Source organism: Tachyglossus aculeatus, chromosome 21 (assembly GCF_015852505.1).
Source record: "Tachyglossus aculeatus isolate mTacAcu1 chromosome 21, mTacAcu1.pri, whole genome shotgun sequence".
In the NCBI taxonomy this organism is placed as follows: Eukaryota; Metazoa; Chordata; class Mammalia; order Monotremata; family Tachyglossidae; genus Tachyglossus; species Tachyglossus aculeatus.
The window spans coordinates 10,803,968-10,825,483 of record NC_052086.1 but is presented as its reverse complement, the minus strand read 5'-3'; the positions used below and the strand labels follow the sequence as shown (position 1 = coordinate 10,825,483).

Sequence of the window (21,516 nt, the reverse complement as noted above, 5' to 3'; positions counted from 1 at the left end):
CTGGGTGGCTGTTAGCCTCAGCTGAGCCCTAAGATGCATTGGGTCTTTCTTTCCCAGGATAGGCGGGATTTGAAGGCCGCCCCTTATCTCATGCCTGGGCGTCCCCCCAAAAGCCAGCGGATCACTTAGGGACCAACCTTCCACACCCCTCCCGAGGCTGCCTACAGAAAGCATCCCCTCATCCCACGACTTCCCAGGTCCAACTACCTGGAACCTTCCCCCCATCCAGGGCCATAGCAGATACCGAGAGCGGAGAGCGCCGTATGTTTTAGCAATCAGTCGATCGATCGATCGATGGTATTCATTGAGCTAGTCCGGTGTGCGGAACATTCAGCGCTTGAGGGAGGGCGATACGGTAGAGGGGTAGGCAAGATCCCGGCCTTCGAGAAGGTCGTAGGCTAGTGAGGGAGATGGACAATAAATTAAATCACAGGTAGGGGAAGCGGCCAAATAAAATGATAATAATACTAATAATGATGGTACTTGTTAAGTGTTTACTATGTGCCAGAGTAAGTGGCACTAAGTGCTGTGGGTGAACGTCGAAGAGCTGAAGGGGTACAGATCCAGATGCAGAAGCGATGCAGAAGGGAGGGCGAATAGGGAAGGCCTAGTCAAGTCTTACACAAGCAATTTTGGAATATTCATTAGGTAACAAATAAACAGAATTCCAATCCAAACCACTTTTCCCCCGGGACTCGCTCTGGTTTTTTTGTTTGGTTTGGTTATTTTGCCCTTTGGTGTTTTTTTTTTCATTTAATTTTAGGGTTTTTTTTTGCTTTTTGATTTTTTTTAAATGGTATTTGTTAAGCATTTACTATGTACCAGGCACTGCACTAAGCACTGGGGTAGATACAAGCCATCAGGTTGGATACAATCCCTGTCCCACATGGGGCTCACAGTCTTAATCATTTTGCAGATGAAGAGACTGGGGCCCAGAGAAGTGAAGTGACTTGCCTGAGGTCACACAGCAGACAAGTGGCGGAGCTGGGATTAGAACCCAGGTTCTTCGACTCCCAGGCCCTTTGTCTATCCACTAACTACTCTGATCAATCAATCAATCGTATTTATTGAACACTTACTGTGTGCAGAGCACTGTACTAAGCACTTGGGAAGTACAAGTTGGCAACATATAGAGATGGTCCCTACCCAACAGTGGGCTTACAGTCTAGAAGGGGGAGACAGAGAACAAGACCAAACATGCTAACAAAATAAAATAAATAGAATAGATATGTACAAGTAAGATAGAGTAATAAATATGTACAAACATATATACAGGTGCTGTGGGGAAGGGAAGGAGGTAAGATGGGGGGGATCATGGCCTCATGAGAGTTCTACCAAATTATGGTATTGTACGCTTCCAAGTCCATGGTATAGTGCTCTGCACACAGTAAGCGCTCAATAAATACCACTGATGGGTTGATTAATTGGTAGAGTGTGCCGCGAAGGATTTTTTTGGAGTTGCCAGACAGGTTCCTGTTGGATATTTTCAGTGATGACGATGGTCTTTGTTAAGCGCTTACTATGTGCCAAGCACTGTTCAGTCCTCTTAATCAGAAGAGAGAGCCATATGCACCCAGAAGCAGCACAGCCTAATGGAAAGAGCTTGGGCTGGGAGTCAGAAGGTCATGGGTCTGATCTTAGCTCCACCATTTGTCTTCTGTGTGACCTTGGGCAAGTCACTTCACTTTTTGGGGCCTCAGTTCCCTCATCTGCAAAATGGGGTTTCATTACCCGTTCTTCCTCCTGCGAGCCCCCTCTGGGAGCCGATGATCTTTTATCTACCCCCGCGCCTAGTTCAGTGCTTGGCACATAGTAAGCGCCCAACAACTACCACAATCATTGTTGTTATATCCTGCCCCAGTTGAGTCTCCCAGGTGCTTAGTACAGTGCCCTAAACTCTGTAGGTGCTCCATAAATGCCATCAGTACAGCTGCTGCTGTTCGGCTCTCTCCATTTGTAGTGGTGTTGATTAGCACTTAGAATAGTGCTCGGCACATGTAAGAGCTTAACAAATACCATAATTATTATTATCCCTTCCAAATCTTTCCTTTTCCCCCGGGCCCATGTTCACTTTCCACTGCCACTTCTCAGACTGTGAACGAAAGCAGACCCAAAATGGTGAGAGCCACGAAAATGGTGTTTTCCTAGAGAAGCAATGTGGCCTAGTGGAAAGAGCACGGGGTTGGTGGTCAGGGGACCTGGGTTCTAATCCCGGCGCTGTTGATTGCCTGCTTTGTGGCCTCGGGCAAGTCACTTCCCTTAGCTTCAGTTTCCTGGACTGTAAAAAGGGGTTTAATGTCTGTTCTCCCTCCTATGTAGACTATGAGCCCCAAGGAGATAGGGACTAAGCCGACGTTATTATCTCATACCTAAGGGAAGCAGCATGGCCTGGTGGATAGAGCACGGGTTCAGAAGTCAGAAAGACCTGGGTTCTAATCCCGCCTCCGCCACTGGTCAGCTCTGTGACCTTGGGCAAGTCACTTCACTTCGCTTGCCTCAGTTATCTCACCTATGAAATGGGTTTTAAGACTGTGAGCCCCATGTGGGACAGAGACTGTGTCCAACCTGATTAGCTTGTATTCATTCAGTCATATTTACTGAGCGCTTACCCTGGGCAGAGCACTGTACTTGCATCTACCCGAGCACTTAGAACTGTGCTTGACACATAGTAAGCACTTAACAAATACCCTCATCATTATTATTATTATTATTAATACCCCAGCGTTTAGAACAGTGTTTGCACATAGTAAACGCTTAATGAATTCCAGGATTGTTATTCCAGCACCCCCAGAAGCACCCGGCCTCCTCTTCTCATCTCCCCTCCTTCCTGTCCCCCTCCTCCCCCTCTCCATCCCCCATCTTACCTCCTTCCCTTCCCCATAGCACCTGTATATATGTTTGTACATATTTATTGCTCTGTTTATTTATCTTACCTGTACATATCTATTCTATTTATTTTATTTTGTTAATATGTTTGGTTTTGTTCTCTGTCTCCCCCTCCTAGACTGTGAGCCCACTGTTGGGTAGGGACTGTCTCTATATGTTGCCAACTTGTACTTCCCAAGCGCTTAGTACAGTGCTCTGCACACAGTAAGCGCTCAATAAATACGATTGACGATGATGATGATGATCTGTGCTCCTGGCAGCCCGAATTATTTAGGTGATTTTACGTCCACTCTGGCGCTGCCACGTTTTCACACGGAGAGAAAGTTTCAGGTCCCTTTGAAGTTTCTCATTTATTAGGACTCACCCCCAGATCGCCGGTTCCTTTGGCGGCGGGAGGACGGGCCCCGGTTTCTGGCCGAATCAGGCAATCTCAGGGCCCCTCCGAGCCGGCTCTGGAGGAAGAGAGTCAGTCAGTCATCAGTCGCTCGTATTCACTGAGCGCTTACTGTGTGCAGAGCACTGTACTAAGTGCTTGGGAGAGTGCTTGCCCCTGGAGGGCACTCAGCCAATGTCCAGTGGTATTTATTGAGCACTTCCTGGGTGCCGAGCACTGGACTAAGCGCTTGGGAGCGCCCGGGGCAACGGAGGCGGTAGGTACGATCCCTGCCATCCAAGAGCTTCCCGTCTAGTACACCATCACCCCTGCCCCTGGAGAGTATTGTGTGGACGGCAGGGTCCACCTGGGGCTCTCATGGTTTTCCAGACATGAGAGTCTGTGTACCTAACGTCCCCAGAAGCCAGCCAGGACCATAAGGGCAGAGGAAAGGAGGCAGGGACACCATAGATTGTGAGCCCCCTGTGTGACAGGGACTTTGATTTGATGATTTGGTATCTTCCCCAGCACTTCGAACAGTGCTTGACGCAATAGTGAGCGCGTCACAGATATCACAGTTATCACAACTCCAGCTGGCCTCCCACAAGGTCCTGCAGAATGGAGGCTCCCTGCGGGCAGGGAACGTGGCACTGGGTCGTCGTGTTTTTCCGAGCACTCGGTACACTGCGTGCGTTCATTCATTCAGCTGTATTTATTGAGTGCTTACTCTGCACAGAGCACTGTACTAAGTGCTTGGGAGAGTACAGTACAACAGAGTTAGCATCCACATTCCCTGCTGATAACGAGCATACAGTCTAGAGGACCCATATTCCCAGAAGCAGTGTGGCTTAGCGGAAAGAGCCCGGGCTTGGGAGTCAGGGGTCGTGGGTTCTAATCCCGGCTCTGCCACTTGTCAGCTGAGTGACTTTGGGCGAGTCACTTCACTTCCCTGTGCCTCTGTTACCTCATCTGTAAATTGGGAATTAAGACTGTGAGCCCCACGTGGGACAACCTAATTACCTTGTACGTACCTCAGCGCTGAGAACAGTACGTGGCACATAGGAAGTGCTCAACAAATGCCATAATTATTAATTATTATTAAATCTCCTTTTACAGATAAGGGAACTGAGGCACAGGAAAGTGAAGTGACTTGCCCAAGGTCAACACAGCAGACCAGTGGCAGAGCTGGGATGAGAACCCAGGTCCTCTGAGTCCTAGGCCAAGGCTTCTCCCAGCTAGTACAGTGCTCTGCACATAGTAAGCGCTCAATAAATACGATTGATGATTATGCTCAGCTTGGGTGGAGGCCCCTGGGCATTTAACAGGGTAATGATGATAGCGATAATAATAAATGTGGTACTTTAAGTGCCTACTCTGTGCCGAGCATTTTTCTAAGCACTGGGGTAGGTACAAGTCAATCAGGTTCATCACAGTCCCCGTCCCACATGAGGCCCGCACCTTTAATCCCCATTTTCAAGCTGAGGTAACGGAGGCCCAGAGAAGTGAGGTGACTTGCCCAAGGTCACACAGCAGACAGGTGGTAGAGCCGGGATCAGAACCCAGATCCTCCCGACTCTATCCACCAGGCCCGGCTGCAGACACGTTTGCGGCCCTCCCCGCCGAAGGCGGAAGGCCAGAGCAGCAACGCCCCATTCCAGATCTCCACCCCGGCCACGGAGGCAGCTCACACGGTTCGGCTTTCGTCCCCAGCTCGGCTAAGCAGGCTCGCTCTTTGTTTCTCCCCACAGAGACGGGATTCCGCCCTACCGGATCCGAAAGCAGTATCGCAGAGAGATGCAGGAGAGTGCCAAAGCCAACGGACGGGTGCCCCTACCTCACATCCCTGTAAGTAGCCGCCCCCCACTCAGTCTGCCCGCTCCCGTCGGCCGAGAGCTTCTCGGGGCCGGAGGCTGCTCCTCCGGTGATCAGGTGCTCCCAAGGGACGACTAATTACGAGGATGGTGCTTGGGGTTTTGTATGGTATTCGTTAAGCACTCGCTATGCATCAGACACTGTTCTGAGCGCTACGGTAGGCACCAGTTAATTAGGCTGGACAGAGTCCCTGTCCTGCTTGGGGCTCACAGCCTAAGTAGGAGGGAAAACCCTTATCATATGCCAAGCCCGGTTCTAAAACCCTGGAGAAGATACAAGGTTATCAGTTTGGACACGGTCTCTGTCCCCCAGGGGGCTCTCAGTCTAGGTAGGAGGGAGTTGGATTTAATCCCCAATTTACAGGTGAGAAAACTGAGGTACAGAGAACGATAATAACTAATAATAATTCTGGTATTAGTTAAGCGCTTACTGTGTGCTAGGCACCGTACTAAGTGCTCGGTGAATACCAGCAGATGGGGGTGAATGAAGTCCCTGTCCCAAGTAGGGTTCACAGTCTCAATCCCCATTTTACAGACGAGGTAACTGAGGCCCAGAGAAGTGAAGTGCCTTGCCCAGAGTCCCACAGCTGACAAGTGGCGGAGCTGGGATTCAAACCCATGACCTCTGACTCCCAAGCCCGGGCTCTTTCCACCAGGCCCCGTCTGCACCTCCTGAGTGGTCGACACTTAGGAGGCACCCCGACCTATGCCCCACACCCGATGAGTGCTCAGTACAGTGCCCTGCACCCAGTAGACACCCAATTTGGTGCCCTGCACACAAGAGGCCCTCAATTAGATGCCCCGCACAGAGTAGATGCTCAGTTCGCTGCCTTGCATGCAGTACTTTTCTCAGTTACCATCGTCATCCTGGCCAGTCGTATTTATTGAGCACCTACTGTGTGTAGCTCACTGAACTCAACCCCTGGGAGGGTCCAGTAAAGGAAAAGGCCCGGCCCCTACCCTCGAGGGGGTACAGGCATTCCCAAAAAGATTTCCAAATCCTGGGAAGGGCTGGGAACACAGCCTTTCAGCGGCCTGGAGGTTGCTCCTAAAAGGGTGTTGAGTCGCCATCTGCTTCGAAGGGGAGCCGAGGGGGCGGGTGGGTGGGGAGACAGTTCCGAAGCCATTGGAAAAACTCGGGATTTCTGTCCCACCGGGTGGAGTCCAAGGTGAGGACTATGAAGAAGTCTTGGAAAGCCCCATCTCTACCTATTTTATAAGGCTAAATCTAGTAGTCGATCGGAGGTATTTAGGGAGCACTTTCCGAGCGTCAGTCAGTCAGTTGTATTTATTGAGCGCTGACTGTGTGTCGGGCACCGTACTAAGCACTTGGAAGGGGACGGTGTAACAATCTAACAGACACGTTCTCCGCCCACAAGCAGAGCACCGGTCTAAGCACGTGGGAGAGGAAAACGCAAGAGTTGATAGATCATCATCATCATCATCAATCGTATTTATTGAGCGCCTACTGTGTGCAGAGCACTGTACTAAGCGCTTGGGAAGTACAAATTGGCAACATATAGAGACAGTCCCTACCCAACAGTGGGCTCACAGTCTAAAAGATAGATACGTGAACTATCGTACTATATTTGTTCCTCCTTCTCAGAATAACACTGGATTCAATCCACCTATCCAGTATTTAGTGAGCATTTCCTGGGTGCGGATCACTGGACAAAGTGCTCGCGAGAGTCCAGTAAAGGAGTCGGTAGACACATTCAGCGTGGCTCAGTGGAAAGAGCCCGGGCTTTGGAGTCAGAGGTCATGGGTTCAAATCCCGGCTCTGCCAACTGTCAGCTGTGTGAATTGGGGCAAGTCACTTCACTTCTCTGTGCCTCAGTTCCCTCATCTGTAAAATGGGGATTAAAACTGTGAGCACCCCCAGGGGAACCTGATCCCCAGTGCTTAGAACAGTGCTTTGCACATAGTAAGCGCTTAATAAATGCCATCATTATTATTATTATTATTATTCCCTGCCCACAAGGAGCTTAGAGACAAACCGCCTTTCCTGACATTTTGTGGAAGCATCTGTCATCAGTGGTATTTATTGAGCACCTCCCATGTGCTGAGAATTGTACTTTGCGCTCGGGAGAGTCCCGTAGAAGGAGTTGTCCGGATCCATGCCCTCAGTCAGCTTTCCGTCTGGCCGGTGGAGACTGACAAACAGTTAGCAGCGTGGTGTAACGTCTAGGACCTGGGCATCAGAAGGTCCTGGGTTCCAAGCCACTTGTCTGCTGTGTGACCTTGGGCAAGTCACTTCACTTCCCTGGGCCTCAGTGACCTCATCTGCGAAGTGGGGATTGAGACCATGGGTCCCATGTGGGACAGTGACTGTGTCCAACCGGATGTGCTTGTTTCCATCCCAGCGCTTAGTATAGTGCCTGCCACATAGAAACTGCTTAACAAATATGATTTTTATTATTATAATAATGTAATAATAATTCTTGGAGAGAAGAAACAGATTCATGGATAAGAATTGGCAAGCCTCAGGCCCCTCCCGGCTCCCACAGCCCGGCAGTGAGCAGCGCGGGTGGCTTCGGAGTTCGGCAGTGGTTAGAGACGTTCCCTGTCTCCTCTGGTCTGCTGCACCCCAGCAAGTCCAGTAAGAAGGACACTTTCCCTCCTCCCCTTTCCCTCCTTTCCGCCTGGCCCTCATTTTCCTCTTCCTCCTTTTTCCTTGGCCTGTTTTTTTTCCTACGTTTCCCTTTGCCTGTTCAACTCACCAGTGATTTTTGCGACTGGCGAGGCGTCCCGGAGCTTTGATCGCCGGCCCCTTCCCCCGTCTCGTAAGTCATCCTTCCGGGGCAGAGGTGGTCGGAGAGGCTTCCCGGGGTTCCCCCCTATTCCCTTCTCCCTGTCAGTGCCGGGATTTTTCCGGGAGGCGCTACTTGGTCGGGGAGGAGCCGTGAGGCACGGCCTTTTCCTACGGTCGAATGTGTCGGGGCCAACCCCTAGATCGTCCCTTGAGTTCAGAGCCGGGGGTCGGCTTCCCCACTCCGATGAGAGCAGTCAAGGTCCGGGGTGGAGAGAGCCCCACCACTCTGCAGGTGGTAGCCTCCGCCACCCTGCCACCCCCGGGGCGTCTCTCCCCCGAGATAAGCGAGCCGGTCCACGAGTGGGTATGGAGAGGCAGGAGTTGGTTTCGGGGCAGAGGGGATCGAGGGCGTAGGAGCAAGGAGAGAGAGGACACAGCACGAGGTCATTATACTTGAGAAGCAGCGTGGCCTAGTGTGTAGATCAACGGCCTTGGGAGCCGGAGGACCTGGGTTCTGAGCCTGGCTCCGCCACGTACCTGCTGGGTGACTTTGGGCAAGTCACTTCACGTCTCTGTGCAAAATGAGGATTGATACTTGTGAGCCCCACGAGGGACAACCTGATGGCCTTGTATCTACCTCAGTGCTTAGAACAGTGCTTGGCACCTAGTAAGCGCTTAACAGATACCATCCTTATTATTCTCCGTGCCTCAGTCCCCTTATGTGCAAAATGGAGATTAAAGCTGTGAGCTCCATATGGGACATGAAGTGTGTCCAGCTTGATTATGTTGTATCTACCCCAGGGCTGAGTACAGTGCTTGGCACACAGTAGATTCTTTACAGATACCATAAAAAACGTCTGTTTATACTCTTAATACTCTATTACTCCTGCTATTTTTAGTTTATTTGAGAGTCAGTCTCCCTCTCTAGCCTGTTACCTCTAGCAGGCAGTAATTCATTCAATCGTATTTATTGAGCGCTTTCTGTGTGCAGAGCACTGTACTAAGCACTTGGGAAGTGCATGTCTTCTCCTTACTCTCTAATACCTTCCCAAGTGCTTAGATCAGTAGACGCTCCATAAATACAACCTATTGATGGAATACAACCATTGATGTATTGATGGATTGGTGGATTGAAAGAGCACAGGGTTGGGGTTCAGGAGACCTAGGTTCTCATCCCAGCTCTGCCACGGGCCTGCCGTGTGGCCTCAGGTAAGTCGCTTGACCTCTCTGGGCCCGAATTTCTCCATCCAGAAAATGGAGATAAGGTACCCGCTCTCTCCAATCGTAGATTGTGCCCCCCATGCGGAACTGTGTCCATTCTGAGTAGCCTAGCTTTGCTCCAGCGCTTAGCACAACTTCATCATCCTGAATGTACCCCAGTGCTTAAAACGGTGCTGGGCACATAATAAGCACTTGATGCCACAATTATTATTCTAGTAAGCAGTTAATAAACTGTTTTTCCATGGGTGAACTACCTCAGCCCGGCGAGGTAGCACGGTGCTGGCTGCGTCTCGAAGCCCCTGGTGGGCTGCCTCTGCCCACCGCCATCTGCTCACCGGCTCGGGTCCACCTTCTCTGCCTCCAGCGCAAATACCAGTTGCCAAAGGATATCCACGTGGAACCCCAGAAGTTTGCCGCCATGCTCATCAACCGTCTGGAGGAAGTCCAGCGGACCCGGGAAGCGGAGGAGAAGCTAGAGGAGCGCCTGAAGAGGGTCCGCGCGGTGAGTCAGCCCTGCCCCACCCGGCGGGCCCGGATCCTGAAGCCTGGGCGGGCAAGGCCACGGGCCCGATGCAGCCTCCCCAGTCAGGAGATGGCTCGATTTCTCAATCCATCCGTGCTGTGTTTTAAGCGCAGGGCAATGGACTGAGCATTTGGGAGAGTCCAGTACAACAGGGCCGGTAGTCACGTTCTCCGCCCACAAGGAGCTTACGGTCCAGAGGGGGGAGGCAGCCATTAATAGAAATATTTATGGCATATAATTGATCGATGTCTACGTGGTCACCGTAGGGCCAAAGGTGGGGCCAGTACTAAACGCCCAAAGGGCACGGATCTGAGGGCATAGAATGCACCTTCCAAGGGCCAGGTCAACCTGGCGGCGGGCACAAGTGCCCGCTCCAGGGGGCATCACGGGCAGTGGTCCCCGTGGCTATCTGAGTCGGACACCCAACCTCACTCAGCCCGGCCCTCTGACCAGATCTGAGAGTTGCCCCTGAGCCCCCAAAGTGCGACGACTTCCTGGCCCGGTCGCTCTTCGAAGCCTCCAAATCCTCAGCACTCCTCCTCCCCTCCCCGTAAAGCCCCCGCCCCCTCTTTGCCCCCACATCTGTAGTGAAACATTGAAACCTGGAGTCCATGAAGAAAGAAGGGAGAGGCAGAGAGGGGTGCAGGGTATAGGACTGGCCAGTGGTGCTCAGCAGCCCATGGCCACTTAGCCAGTCTTCGGAGATGCTCCCTGATTCCTTGTCTGCTGTGTGACCTCAGGGCAAGTCAGCTCCCTTCTCTGGGCCTCTATTCCCTCATCTGTAAAAATAGAAATTAAGACTGTGAGCCCCATGTAGGATAAGGATTGCGTCCACCCTGATTAGCTTGTATCCACCCCAGCGTGCGCTACAGTGCCTGGCACAGAAAAAAAAACAAAAAAAAATGGATGCAAGTGCCAGCCCGGCAGCCCAAGCCCACCAGCCCCGGGCGAAAAACGTCACCTCGGAAGTAGCCAGCCCCTTCATTTGTAACCTCTTCCCCTGCTCCTCTTTACTCTGCACGTAGTAAGCGCTCAGTAAATACAGTTGACTGACTGACCTCCCACCCGGTTTGGCCACAGGAAGCCGATGGGTCCCATCAGCGTCTCCCGTTTATTCTCTTCCCAGAGCTTCACGCCTGCCACCGGGCCCCAGGGCGTGGTTCTGGCACCTGCCTCCGAGCCTCACAGCCTCCAGGGTCAGCAGCGGCCGGCCTGAGTATTCGTGAAAGGCTCCTCTAGTCAGAAACTCCCCTTCCTCCACCCCAGCATCCCTGCTGTGGGTGAGAAATTCCCCATGCCCACAGAGCACCGCACCGAGCGGTTGGGAGCAGGCGGTCGAGTTAGGAGACGCAATCCCGGATCCCTGCCCTCAAGAAGCTCTGGGTCTCGTTCACAGTCCAGGGCATTCACGCCCCGGCCCCCAAGGCTGAGGACCTCTGGGTTTCGGCGTCAGGTGCTGGTTACTCGTGGAATGGGCAGTTTGGGCCCTGGGCCTGTGCTCTCTCTGGGACCAGTCTCTCAAGAAACCCAAGTTGCAGGTCACAAGCCAGAAACATTCGGAATATTTTCAAATTCACCTGCCACCTCTGGCCTCCCTGCCTCCGGAAGCTAGTCCTTGGCTGGAGGGGTCGCCCAGAAATAGAAATAGTCGTGGCGGCGGTGGTAGTGGTAACAGTAGCCGTGGTGGTACTTATGGTTGGTAGTAGCAGCTGCAGTGGTGACAGTTGGTAGTAACACAATTATGGTATTTGTTAAGCACTTATTATGTGCCAAGCTCTGTCTAAGCGCTGGGGTAGATACAGGGTAATCAGGTTGTCCCACGTGGGACATGCAGTTTTAATCCCCATTTTACAGATGAGGGAACTGAGGCACAGAGAAGTTAAGTGGCTTGCCCAAGGTCACACAGCAGACAAGTGGAGGAGCCGGATTGAGAACCCATGTCCTCCGAATCCCAAGCCCAAGCTCTTTCCAGTGGTAGTAGTAGCAGCATTGATGGTGGCAGGAGTAGCGGTGATAAGTGGGAATAGTACTAGTAGCAGTGGTGGTAGTATTAGTAATAATAATAATAATTATGGTATTTGTTAAGCACTTAGTAAGTGCCAGGCACTGTACTAAGCCAGTAAATCGGGTTGGACACGTTCCCTGTCCCATGTGGGGCTCACGGTCTCAATCCCTATTTTACAGATGAGGTAACTGGGGCCCAGAGAAGTGAAGTGACTTGCCCAAAGTCACACAGCTGACAGTCGGTGGAGCCGGGATTTGAACCCATGACCTCGACTCCCAGGCCCGGGCTTTAGCCACTACACCATGCTGCTTCGTAGTAGTAGTAATAGTAGTGGTGGTGATGGTGGTAGTGGTAGTGAGGGTGGCTCAGTGGAAAAGAGCCTGGGCTTTGAAGTCCGAGGTCATGGGTTCAAATCCCAGCTCTGCCAGTTGTCAGCTGTGTGACTTTGGGCAAGTCACTTCACTTCTCTGGGCCTCAGTGACCTCATCTGTAAAATGGGGATTAAGACTGTGAGCCCCACCGTGGGACAACCTGATCGCCTTTTTTGAGAAGCAGCGTGGCTTAGTGGAAAGAGCACGGGCTTTGGAGTCAGAGGTCATCGGTTCAAATTCCGGCTCCACCAACTGTCAGCTGTGTGACTTTGGGCAAGTCATATAACTTCTCTGTGCCTCAGTAACCTCATCTGTAAAATGGGGATTAAAACTATGAGCCCCCCGGGGGACAACCTGATCACCTTGTAACCTCCCCAGCGCTTAGAACAGTGCTTTGCACATAGTAAGCGCTTAACAAATACCATCATTATTATTATTATTCCCTAGGTGGGGAGGGCAGGTTCATTCATTCAGTTGTGTTTATTAAGCGTTTACTGTGTGCAGAGCACTGTACTAAGTGCTTGGGAAAGTACAGTACAACAATTAATTGGCATTCCCCTCCCACAAAGAGCTCACAGTGTAGAGTTGGGGCCAGTTGCCCCAGGGCCTGGCTCCCCGGGGCCACAGTTGCGGGGACCCTTGAAAACCTCTCCCCCAAGGTGGCACAGTCCGATGAAGGAATTCCAGGCTTCCGGACCCCTGGGAAATGCCTCCGGTCCCGGCTGGGAATTCCCTTCCGAAAAAGCGAGGCGGGCGTAGGGCTGAGCGGGCATCCCCGGGCCGGATCCGGCCCTCGGGACAACCCACTGTGGCCCGGCCAACGCCTCCCCACCCAACCTGCCCACGTGGCTGGCTGCCCGCCCTGCGGCGGGAATACTTGGGAGTGGGAGATCCAGGGGGCCGGCCCTCGGAAGGCAGCTCAAGAGTGGCCCGCCCCGGCCCCTCCGTGGCTCGGCCTCCCAGCCCTTTCCACTGCCAAGCGAAGGACCCGGTGGGGACAGGCCGGAGGGGTAGGGGGCAACTTTCCCCCTTCTAGACTGGGAGCCCGCAGTTGGGTAGGGACCGTCTCTAGATGTTGCCAACTTGTACTTCCCAAGCGCTTAGTACAGTGCTCTGCACACAGTAAGCGCTCAATAAATACGATTGAATGAATGAATGAATTGGGTTTCCGAAGCCCTGTGCCCGGGGGCTGTTCTCCCCTGTGGCCACCAGAGGGCGCATTGTGGGGGCCGTTCCCCTTGTGGTGACTAGAGGGGGGCGGTTAATTCATTCAGTCCTATTTATTGAGCGCTTACTGGGTGCAGAGCACTGGACTAATAATAATAATGACGGCATGTATTAAGTGCTTACTGTGTGCAAAGCACTGTTCTAAGCGCTGGGGAGGTTACAAGTCAGTGGAAAGAGCACGGGCTTGGGAGCCAGAGGCCATGGGTTCGAATCCCGGCTCCGCCACTTGTCAGCTGTGTGACCTTGGGCAAGTCATTTAACTTCTCTGGGCCTCAGTCCCCTCATCCGTAAAATGGGGATGAAGACGGTGAGCCCCACGTGGGACAACCTTGATCACCCTGTATCCCCCCCCCAGCGCTTAGAACAGTGCTTGGCACATAGTAAGCGCTTAACAAATGCCACCATTATTATTATTATCAGGTTGTCCCATGGGGTGCTCACAGTCTTCATCCCCGTTTTACAGATGAGGTGACTGAGGCCCAGTGAAGTGACTTGTCCCCAGAGTCACACAGCTGACAGTTGGCGGTGCCGGGATTTGAACCCGTGACCTCTGACTCCAAAGCCCGGGCTCTTTTCCACTAAGTCCCCGCTGGCCCAGGCCCAAGGGGAGGGCTAATCGAGGCAGGTCCGGCGGACTGCAGAGGAAGGAGAGGTGGGCTGGGGGGCCGGGGTCCCCACGCGGCGGCGCGGGAGGGGCGGAGGCCTGACGGACGCCACGTCTCTGTTCTTGTCCTCCCGGCAGGAAGAAGAAGGCAGGGACAGTCCCGTGTCTTTGGGCCCCGCGGGTGTCGGCCACAAGCTGCCCCCGGGCCCGGCGGCACCGCACTTCCCCCCGGTGCGGTCGGCGGAGGCGGGCGGCGTCGGGGCGCCGGTCCGCGACGTGCACGAGGAGAACCCGGAGAGCATCCTCGACGAGCACGTGCAGCGCGTCATGAAGACGCCGGGCTGCCAGTCCCCGGGGCCCGGCCGACACTCCCCCAAGCCCCGCTCCCCCGACGCCGGCCACGCCGCCAAGGGCCCCGGGACCGCGGGCGCCGGCCCGCCCGGACACGGCAAGCCGAGCGGCAAGGCGGGCCCGAAGCCGGAGCCCGCCGGCGCGTACCACCACAAGCACGTGTACCACCACGTGCACCACCACGGCCCCCTGAAGCCGAAGGAGCAGGTCGAGGCCGAGGCCGCGCAGAGGGTCCAGAGCGGCTTCGGCTGGAACGCCGACTCCCACGTGTACCCCGGCAAGGCTCGCAACTGCGCCGAGGGCGGGGGCTGCCCGGGGGGCCCCGGCCCCGGGGACGGGCTGCCGGGCTACAGGTCAGTGCCGCCGGCGGGAGAGTCTGCTCTGTTCCCGTCTTGCCCCCCAACTCCCAGCCCCGTCCCCCTTTTCCCCCCCTCAGCCCCTACTCCTGCCCCCCGTCTCCACACCATCCCTCTTCACTACTTCAGACCCTGCCCCTCTCTCCTCTCTCCGCCCCATCTCCCAACCCTCTCCCCCAGCATGGCCTAGTGGATAGAGCACGGGCCTGGAAGCCAGAAGGTCATGGGTTTCAATCCCGGCTCTGCCACTTGTATGCTGTGTGACATTGGGCAAGTCACTTCGCTTCTCTGGGCCTCAGTTCCCTCATCTACAAAATGGGGATTGAGACCGTGAGTCCCACATGGGACAGGGACTGTGTCCAACTCAACTTGCTTGTATAATAATAATGATGGTATTTGTTATGCACTTACTGTGTGCCTGACACTGTTCTAAGCGCTGGGTCGGATCAAAGATAATCGGATTGGACACAGTCCCTGTCCCACCCAGGGCTCACAGTCTTAATTCCCATTTTAGAGGTGAGGGAACTAAGCTACAGAGAAGTTAAGTGACTTGCCTAAGGTCACTCAGCAGACAAGAGGTGGAACCGGGATTAGAATCCGTGACCTTCTGACTCCCGGGCCTGTGCTCTAGCCATTAGGCTGTGCTGCTTCTCAGCCTGCTGTATCCAGCCCTGTGCTTAGTGCGGTGCCTGGCACATAGTAAGCGCTTAACGAATACCATCATTATTATTATACAAGCAAGTTGAGTTGGACACAGTCCCTGTCCCATGTGGGACTCACTCCCCCTTTTAGACTGGGAGCCCACTGTTGGGTAGGGACCGTCTCTATATGTTGCCAACTTGTACTTCCCAAGCGCTTAGTACAGTGCTCTGCACACAGTAAGCGCTCAATAAATAATACGATTGATTGATTGATTGAATACCAGAATTATTAATATCAATATTGTAGCCTCCCATCTCTGCGCCCTCACCTGTCACGATGCTGGACTCTGTCCCTTTCAACTCCCTGCACCCCCATCCCTTGGCCCTGTCCCCCATCTCCCCACTCAGCCCCGATCCTGCCTCCCATCTCTGCGCTGCCCCATGTCCGTCACCACGCCGAGACCCTATCCCTCTCTCCTGTCTCCACCGTGTTCCTCTGCCCCGATCCCATCCCCTTCCCAGCTCTCTTGCTCCTGGCTTCGTTCTCTGCCCCTTCCCCCATCTCCACTCCTTCCTCCCGCCCCTGTGTCCCATCTCTACCCCGCCCTCCGCCCCCCAGCTGCCCGCGCTCGGTCTGCTGATCGCGAAGGAACTTGTCCTCAGGTTGGACAAGTAAAGGCAAGCGGCTCTGCCCCCCAGCACGGCTGATCACGGCCCTGGGTCCCCAGGACTGGTTCCCCTGTGGCCCCCCGGCGCTCCCCCAGAGCTCACAAGCAATCCAGGGCTCATACACCGGTCGGTCCAAACCGTAGACCCCTCCACAGAGCCCCCACCGAATGGAGCCCCTGGTCTCTGGGGGCTCCTCGTCTCCCAGGCTGGGGTTGGTGGGCGGGGGAGGCTGGGGACTGGGGAGAGCAGGAGGTGATATCTCTCAGGGCTTCTGGTGTCCCAGGCCAGGAGGTTCGGGGGGATGATGTCTCTGGGAGTTCTTAATGTCCCATATCGGTGGAGAGCCGGGGTGACGTCTCTCGGGGCTCCCGATGTCCCAGACCGGGACATCCGGGGGGTGACATTTCTGGGGATGCTTGGGTTACTGGACCGGGCACACGAGGAGGTGACCCTTTTCTGCCCTTGCCCTTCCAGCGGGAAAGCGGGTTTGCTGTCGAAGAGGAACTCGAAGAAGACGGATCCGGGAAAGAGCGACGGGGCGGGCTACGAGATGCCGGCCTTCCCCGAGGATGCCGAGAGGAACCAGAAAATCCTGCAGTGGATCATAGAGGGCGAGAAGGAGATCAGCAGGCACAAGAAGACTGTCCACGGGTAGGGATCCGGCCCCCGGTAACGCCCCGGGGCTTCCTGGGCCAGTGGCTAGCTCCCACCCCACCCCGACCCCACCTCGTCCTCGGCTCCTGCCTGGTTCCCCAGCCTCACGTGATTGGGGGCCGAGAGGCCGCCTGGCAGAGCACGGGAGTCACCATCTCCTTTCGGGGGCTAGAGGGGGGACCAGGGCGCAACCTACAACAGGCGCCGTGAGGTAGCCCTGGCGTTGAGCGAAAGACCGAGTGGCCAGGCGGGGAATGGATCGGGGTCAGCCACCGAGTCTGCCCTGCCCCGGGACCCCCGGACCGTTCCCTGGTGGGTTCTCCAAGCCATCCTGCCACCTCGCCCTTTCACTCTTGGGCAGTCAGCCTGGGAGGGTCCGACTCTGCCGGGACGCGTGGTTCTGGCGCGCTCTTTCTCTAGAACCTGAAAGGAGAGCCAGGGGACCTTCTTCCCACAGTGCCAGCCTCTTCGGGTAGACCACCATCCCTGCAGGGGTCCCAAGAGATTATTAAGAATAATAGTAATGATGGTATTAAGCACTTACTATGTGCCAAGCACTGTTCCAAGCGCTGGGGGAGATACAAGGTAATCAGGGCGTCCCACGTGGGGCTCACAGTCTTAATCCCCATTTTACGGATGAGGTAACTAACTGAGGCACAGAAAAATGACTTGCTCAGTGGTGACGGAGTTGGGATTAGAACCCACGACCTCTGACTCCCAAGCCCGGGCTCCTTCCACTAAGCCGCGCTGCTACTAAGCCACTAAGCCCGTGGGAGTCTGGGGGGTGGCGTATTGCGCCCGGCCGGGCTGGGGACCAAGGAGGCTCAGCCGAGAAAGTGAGCGAGGGCGGGCACTATTTTTGGCACTTCTACAGGATTGCTTCAAGGAAGTGCCCAGGGGCAGTCCTTGCCCCTTTGGTTTTCAGGTCAAACTGCTAAGCATTTAGATCATGAGGAAATTTACTTTCACCCAGGGTGTCCTTTCTGAATCCCATCCACCCCTACCCTTTTTTTTTTTCCCTAATGGTTTTTGTTACGCACTTACTACGTTCCGGGTACTGTACTAAGTACTGGGGTAGATACAAGCTCATCAGGTTGGACACAGATCATTTAATTCTATCTGTTCTGACGATTTGGACACCTGTCTGTTTTGTTGTCTTTCTCCCCCTTCTAGACTGTGAGCCCGTTGTTGGGTAGGGACCGTCTCTATATGTTGTACGTCCCAAGCGCTTAGTACAGTGCTCCGCACACAGTAAGCGCTCAATAAATGCAATTGAATGAAGGAATGAATGACCAAGGGAGAAGGGTCGGGCCTGTGGGCATAGCCCCGGGTCTGCGGCCACCGCTTTGGGCAGTGGACGTGGCGGTGAGCGCGTACATGTGGCATCAGTTGCCTGGGCTCCGGACTGCTTCCCTTTCTGGACTCTGCCTCAGTCTGCTTGTACCCACGGGAACGTTTTGGAGGTTTTGCAGTGGTGCGGCATTGAGTACCGTGAAATGGCAGCACGTGGCTGGGGTCGGGGGGAGGCGTTCGGCTCGTGGCAGGACCGATGGGGAAAGAGAGGGATTCATACTGAACCCCATCAGTGCCCAAGCCCCCGGGCCTTCTCCTGTTTCCTCAGGCCCCTGAGATCAATCAATCAGTGGTAGTTATTGAGCGCTTACTGTGTAGACAGGAGCAGCATGGCTTAGTGGAAAGAGCTTGGGCTTGGGAGTCAGAGGTCGTGATTTCTAACCCCAGTTCCGTCACATATCAGCTGCGTGACTTTGGGCAAGTCACTTAACTGCTCTGTGCCTCAGTGACCTCATCTGTAAAATGGGGATTAAAACTATGAGCTCCATGTAGGACAACCTGATGACCTTGTGACTCCGCCAGTGCTTAGAACAGCACTTGGCGCATAGTAAGCGCCTAACAAACACCATCATTATCATTATTATTACTATCATTAGGCTGTGCCCCTCTGGATTCTTAAGTCCCCTCTGTAGACTCTAAGCTCGTTGCGGGCAGGGAATGGACAGTGCTGTGCACACAGTAGACTCTCAGTATGTCCAGTGCCTCAGCCCGGATCCATGGAGGGTGTGGCGAGGGGCCCCGGGGGGCCGGGCTCACCGAGCTGCCGCCTCTTTGACTGTAGGTCTTCGGGAGCGAAGAAGCAGATGAGCCACGACGGGTCCAGACCTCTGTCGATCGAGCGGCCGGGAGCCGTCCACCCCTGGGTCACCGCCCAGCTGCGGAATGTGGTCCAGCCTTCCCACCCCTTCATCCAGGACCCCACGATGCCCCCCAACCCCGCCCCCAACCCCCTCACGCAGCTGGAGGAGGCACGCAGGAGGCTGGAGGAGGAGGAGAAGAGGGCCGGGAAGCTGCCTGCTAAGCAGAGGTAGGGGATGGGCGGGATGGGGTGAGGAGGAGCAGAGGACCCCCCTCCTCCCTGGCCCCATGAGCGGGCACCACGGCCCTCTGGGGACCACGGGGACCCCCCCGCTGGCAGTTTGGGGCTGGCGTCCAGGCGTCCAGGTCCCCCCCACCCCTTCTCCGCTGCTCTTGGGGCGGAGCGGCCAGTGAATTGGCCTGGTGCCAGTTCACAGCCAGAGAAAAAAAGCCAAACCCTGACTCGGGAACAGCTGGGAGGTGAGGTCTGGAGGGGCTCCCGGGGGCTGCGGCGACCTCTCTGACACCCCATCATGGCTCAGACACTGGGAAGGCCCCGAGGGTCCCGAGGCCGGCCGGGAGCTGAGACCCCTCTCTTGGCACACTTAGACACTGGCCCTGCCCGGGTCCGCTCCGGCCAGCAGCGTGTCCGGCCATCGGAATCCCCCTCCGTGCCCTGACTCAGGGAGCGGTGTAGTGAGGTGTGGCGGGTGGAGGTGGGAGTTGCCCCTCACGGCTGCTAAGGGCCGCTGTGGGGAGGGAGAGGAGGAGGAGGAAGGGGACGAGGTCCGCCTGTCCGTAGCTGTCGGCGGGAAATTGGGGGATCCTGAGGGCTCGGAGGCCCGGGTGGGGGCCGGGCGCCTCCTGCGCTCATCTGCGGGGCCTCGGCGGGCGAGAGCCGGGTCCCTGGGGGCCGCCGTCTGGGCCCGGGCCGGCCGGCCGGCCTTCTCCAGGGAGAGTGACCGACGGCCCTCCCGCCGTTTGCATTCCAGGGCGAAGCTGCAGAAGCGGGCCGGCGGGAGCGGGGGCGGCTCCCAGCCCTGTGACGGCATCGTGGTCGCCTATTACTTCTGCGGAGAACCCATCCCCTACCGGACACTCGTCAAGGGCCGGGTGGTCACCCTGGGCCAGTTCAAGGAGCTCCTGACCAAGAAGGGCAACTACAGGTGGGTGAGCCCCGACCTCTGACCCTCTCAGGTGGCCCCAGCCCCGCCGTCCTCTCCCCCTCCCACAGGCCTCTACTGACCCGACTAGAGGGCGTAGAAGTTGGGCGAGGGGGTGGGGGGGGGTCTCCCTGACCCTCGCCACCTCATGTCAGAGCCCACCTCCCCCTCCCCGCCCCCCCAGGTATTTCTTCAAGAAGGTGAGCAACGAGTTTGACTGCTGCGTGGTGTTTGAGGAGGTGCGAGAAGACCAGGCCGCCCTGCCCGTCTTCAAGGAGAAGATCATCGGGAAGGTGGAGAAGGTGGACTGACCCTTCCGACGGCCCAGGTCACGGGGCGGGGGCCGGGGGGCCCGGGGGGTCCGGGCGGGCAGCACCTCCTCCCCCACCACCCCCTCCTCACCCGGTCACCCCCGACCAGCCGCTCGGAGGGAGGAGGGCACCCCTCGGAGGGGGCTCACTGTAATGTAGCACTGTACAGTTGTATTAGAAAGTATAATATGGCCTTGTTTACTAAAGCTCATATTTTTGATATATTGTAATACACGGGGCGGGGGGGGGTGTTTCCCGGGTCCCAGTGCTCTTATGTAAAGGGAAGACTCGCCGGCTCAGGCCCGCGCAAGCCACCAAATGTGTACAGCTCTCTGCCCCTCCGCCCCCCCACCCCGGCCCAAGCTGGGCCAGGACCCCCGCCCGGTCTGGACCGAGGAGGAGGCAGGGCCGGGGCCGGAGGCGGGCGAGTGGCGGGGCCCCGGGCCGGAGCCGCCGTCCCCTCCCTCCTTCCCGCCCCCCGCCTCCCAGCCGGCTGCGGATGGGGGCACCCCGGAGGTGAGCGAGGCCCTGCCCGGTCCCGGGGCTCGGTCGCCGGCCCCCCCCTTCCCCAGAGGGCAGACGGGTGGGCACGGGCTCTGCCCTCTGCTGCCCCCAGATCTGGCGGGCTCCGTCCCCCTCCACCTCCCCACCCCCACCCAGGGAGAGCGGGCGGGCAGGCGGGCAAGCCGGGCCCCTCTCCGTCCATCTGTCCGTCCGTCCCATGTGTCACAGAGTGCCTTGACCCGGCCGCCAGCCCCCCACAGCCCCCTTACCGGGAACCCCCACCCCCTCCGGGAGCGGGGTGGTGAGCGGCCCCCACGCGTCCTCGCCCCGCTCCGCCCCAGAGCCCCAGATGGGCCGGGCATCCGAGGCTCCGCCCCCACCCCCCCTACCCCGGCCGGAGAAGCCGCTGTAAATATGTACATTTGGGGGATGGGGGGGCCTGGCCCCCCTTCCCATTTTTCATGCGCTGATGACTTGTACAATGATCTTTTCAAAGGTACTTGGAAAATAATAAAATCACGTAAAATTGGGAAACCCCTCCCCCTGGCTGCTCTTCTGCCTGGGCACCTGGTGGGGTGGGGGCGATAGGCCCAACCCCGGGGGTTGCCGAGGCGGGCGTTGGCAGGACCCGGCTGGCCGGGGCCCATAACGGGCAGGGTCCACCCTCTCGCTCCCACCCAGGACCTTGCCTTCTCGGTGCCCGTGAGCTGGCCCAGTCTTGGGGACCCTCTAACCCCAGGCCAGGGCATTGAGTTTCTCCCCTTTTGAAGCCCCCACTCTCCCAATAATGAATTAGGACAGCGGTGAGTGGTGAGCACTTACTACGTGCCACGGTCCACCCTAAGCATTGGGGTAGCTACTGTCCGATCGGATCCTGTACCCA

General features: G+C 56.2%; 1 protein-coding gene across 3 annotated transcripts in view; it reads left to right on the top strand.

Moving 5' to 3' along the window:
- The window catches only part of AXIN1 (axin 1), a 79,599-nt gene extending 58,452 nt beyond the window's left edge, over positions 1-21,147 (top strand). For all 3 annotated transcript variants that reach the window (XM_038763634.1, XM_038763633.1, XM_038763635.1), the window contains 7 exons: positions 5,008-5,104; positions 9,468-9,605; positions 13,972-14,537; positions 16,325-16,501; positions 18,639-18,884; positions 19,648-19,821; positions 20,003-21,147. In XM_038763634.1, coding sequence (XP_038619562.1) covers positions 5,008-5,104; positions 9,468-9,605; positions 13,972-14,537; positions 16,325-16,501; positions 18,639-18,884; positions 19,648-19,821; positions 20,003-20,129 — 1,525 coding nt within the window. In that variant the 3' untranslated portion in view covers positions 20,130-21,147. The remainder of the gene's footprint in view (positions 1-5,007; positions 5,105-9,467; positions 9,606-13,971; positions 14,538-16,324; positions 16,502-18,638; positions 18,885-19,647; positions 19,822-20,002) is intronic.
- The last annotated feature ends 369 nt before the right edge of the window (positions 21,148-21,516 follow it).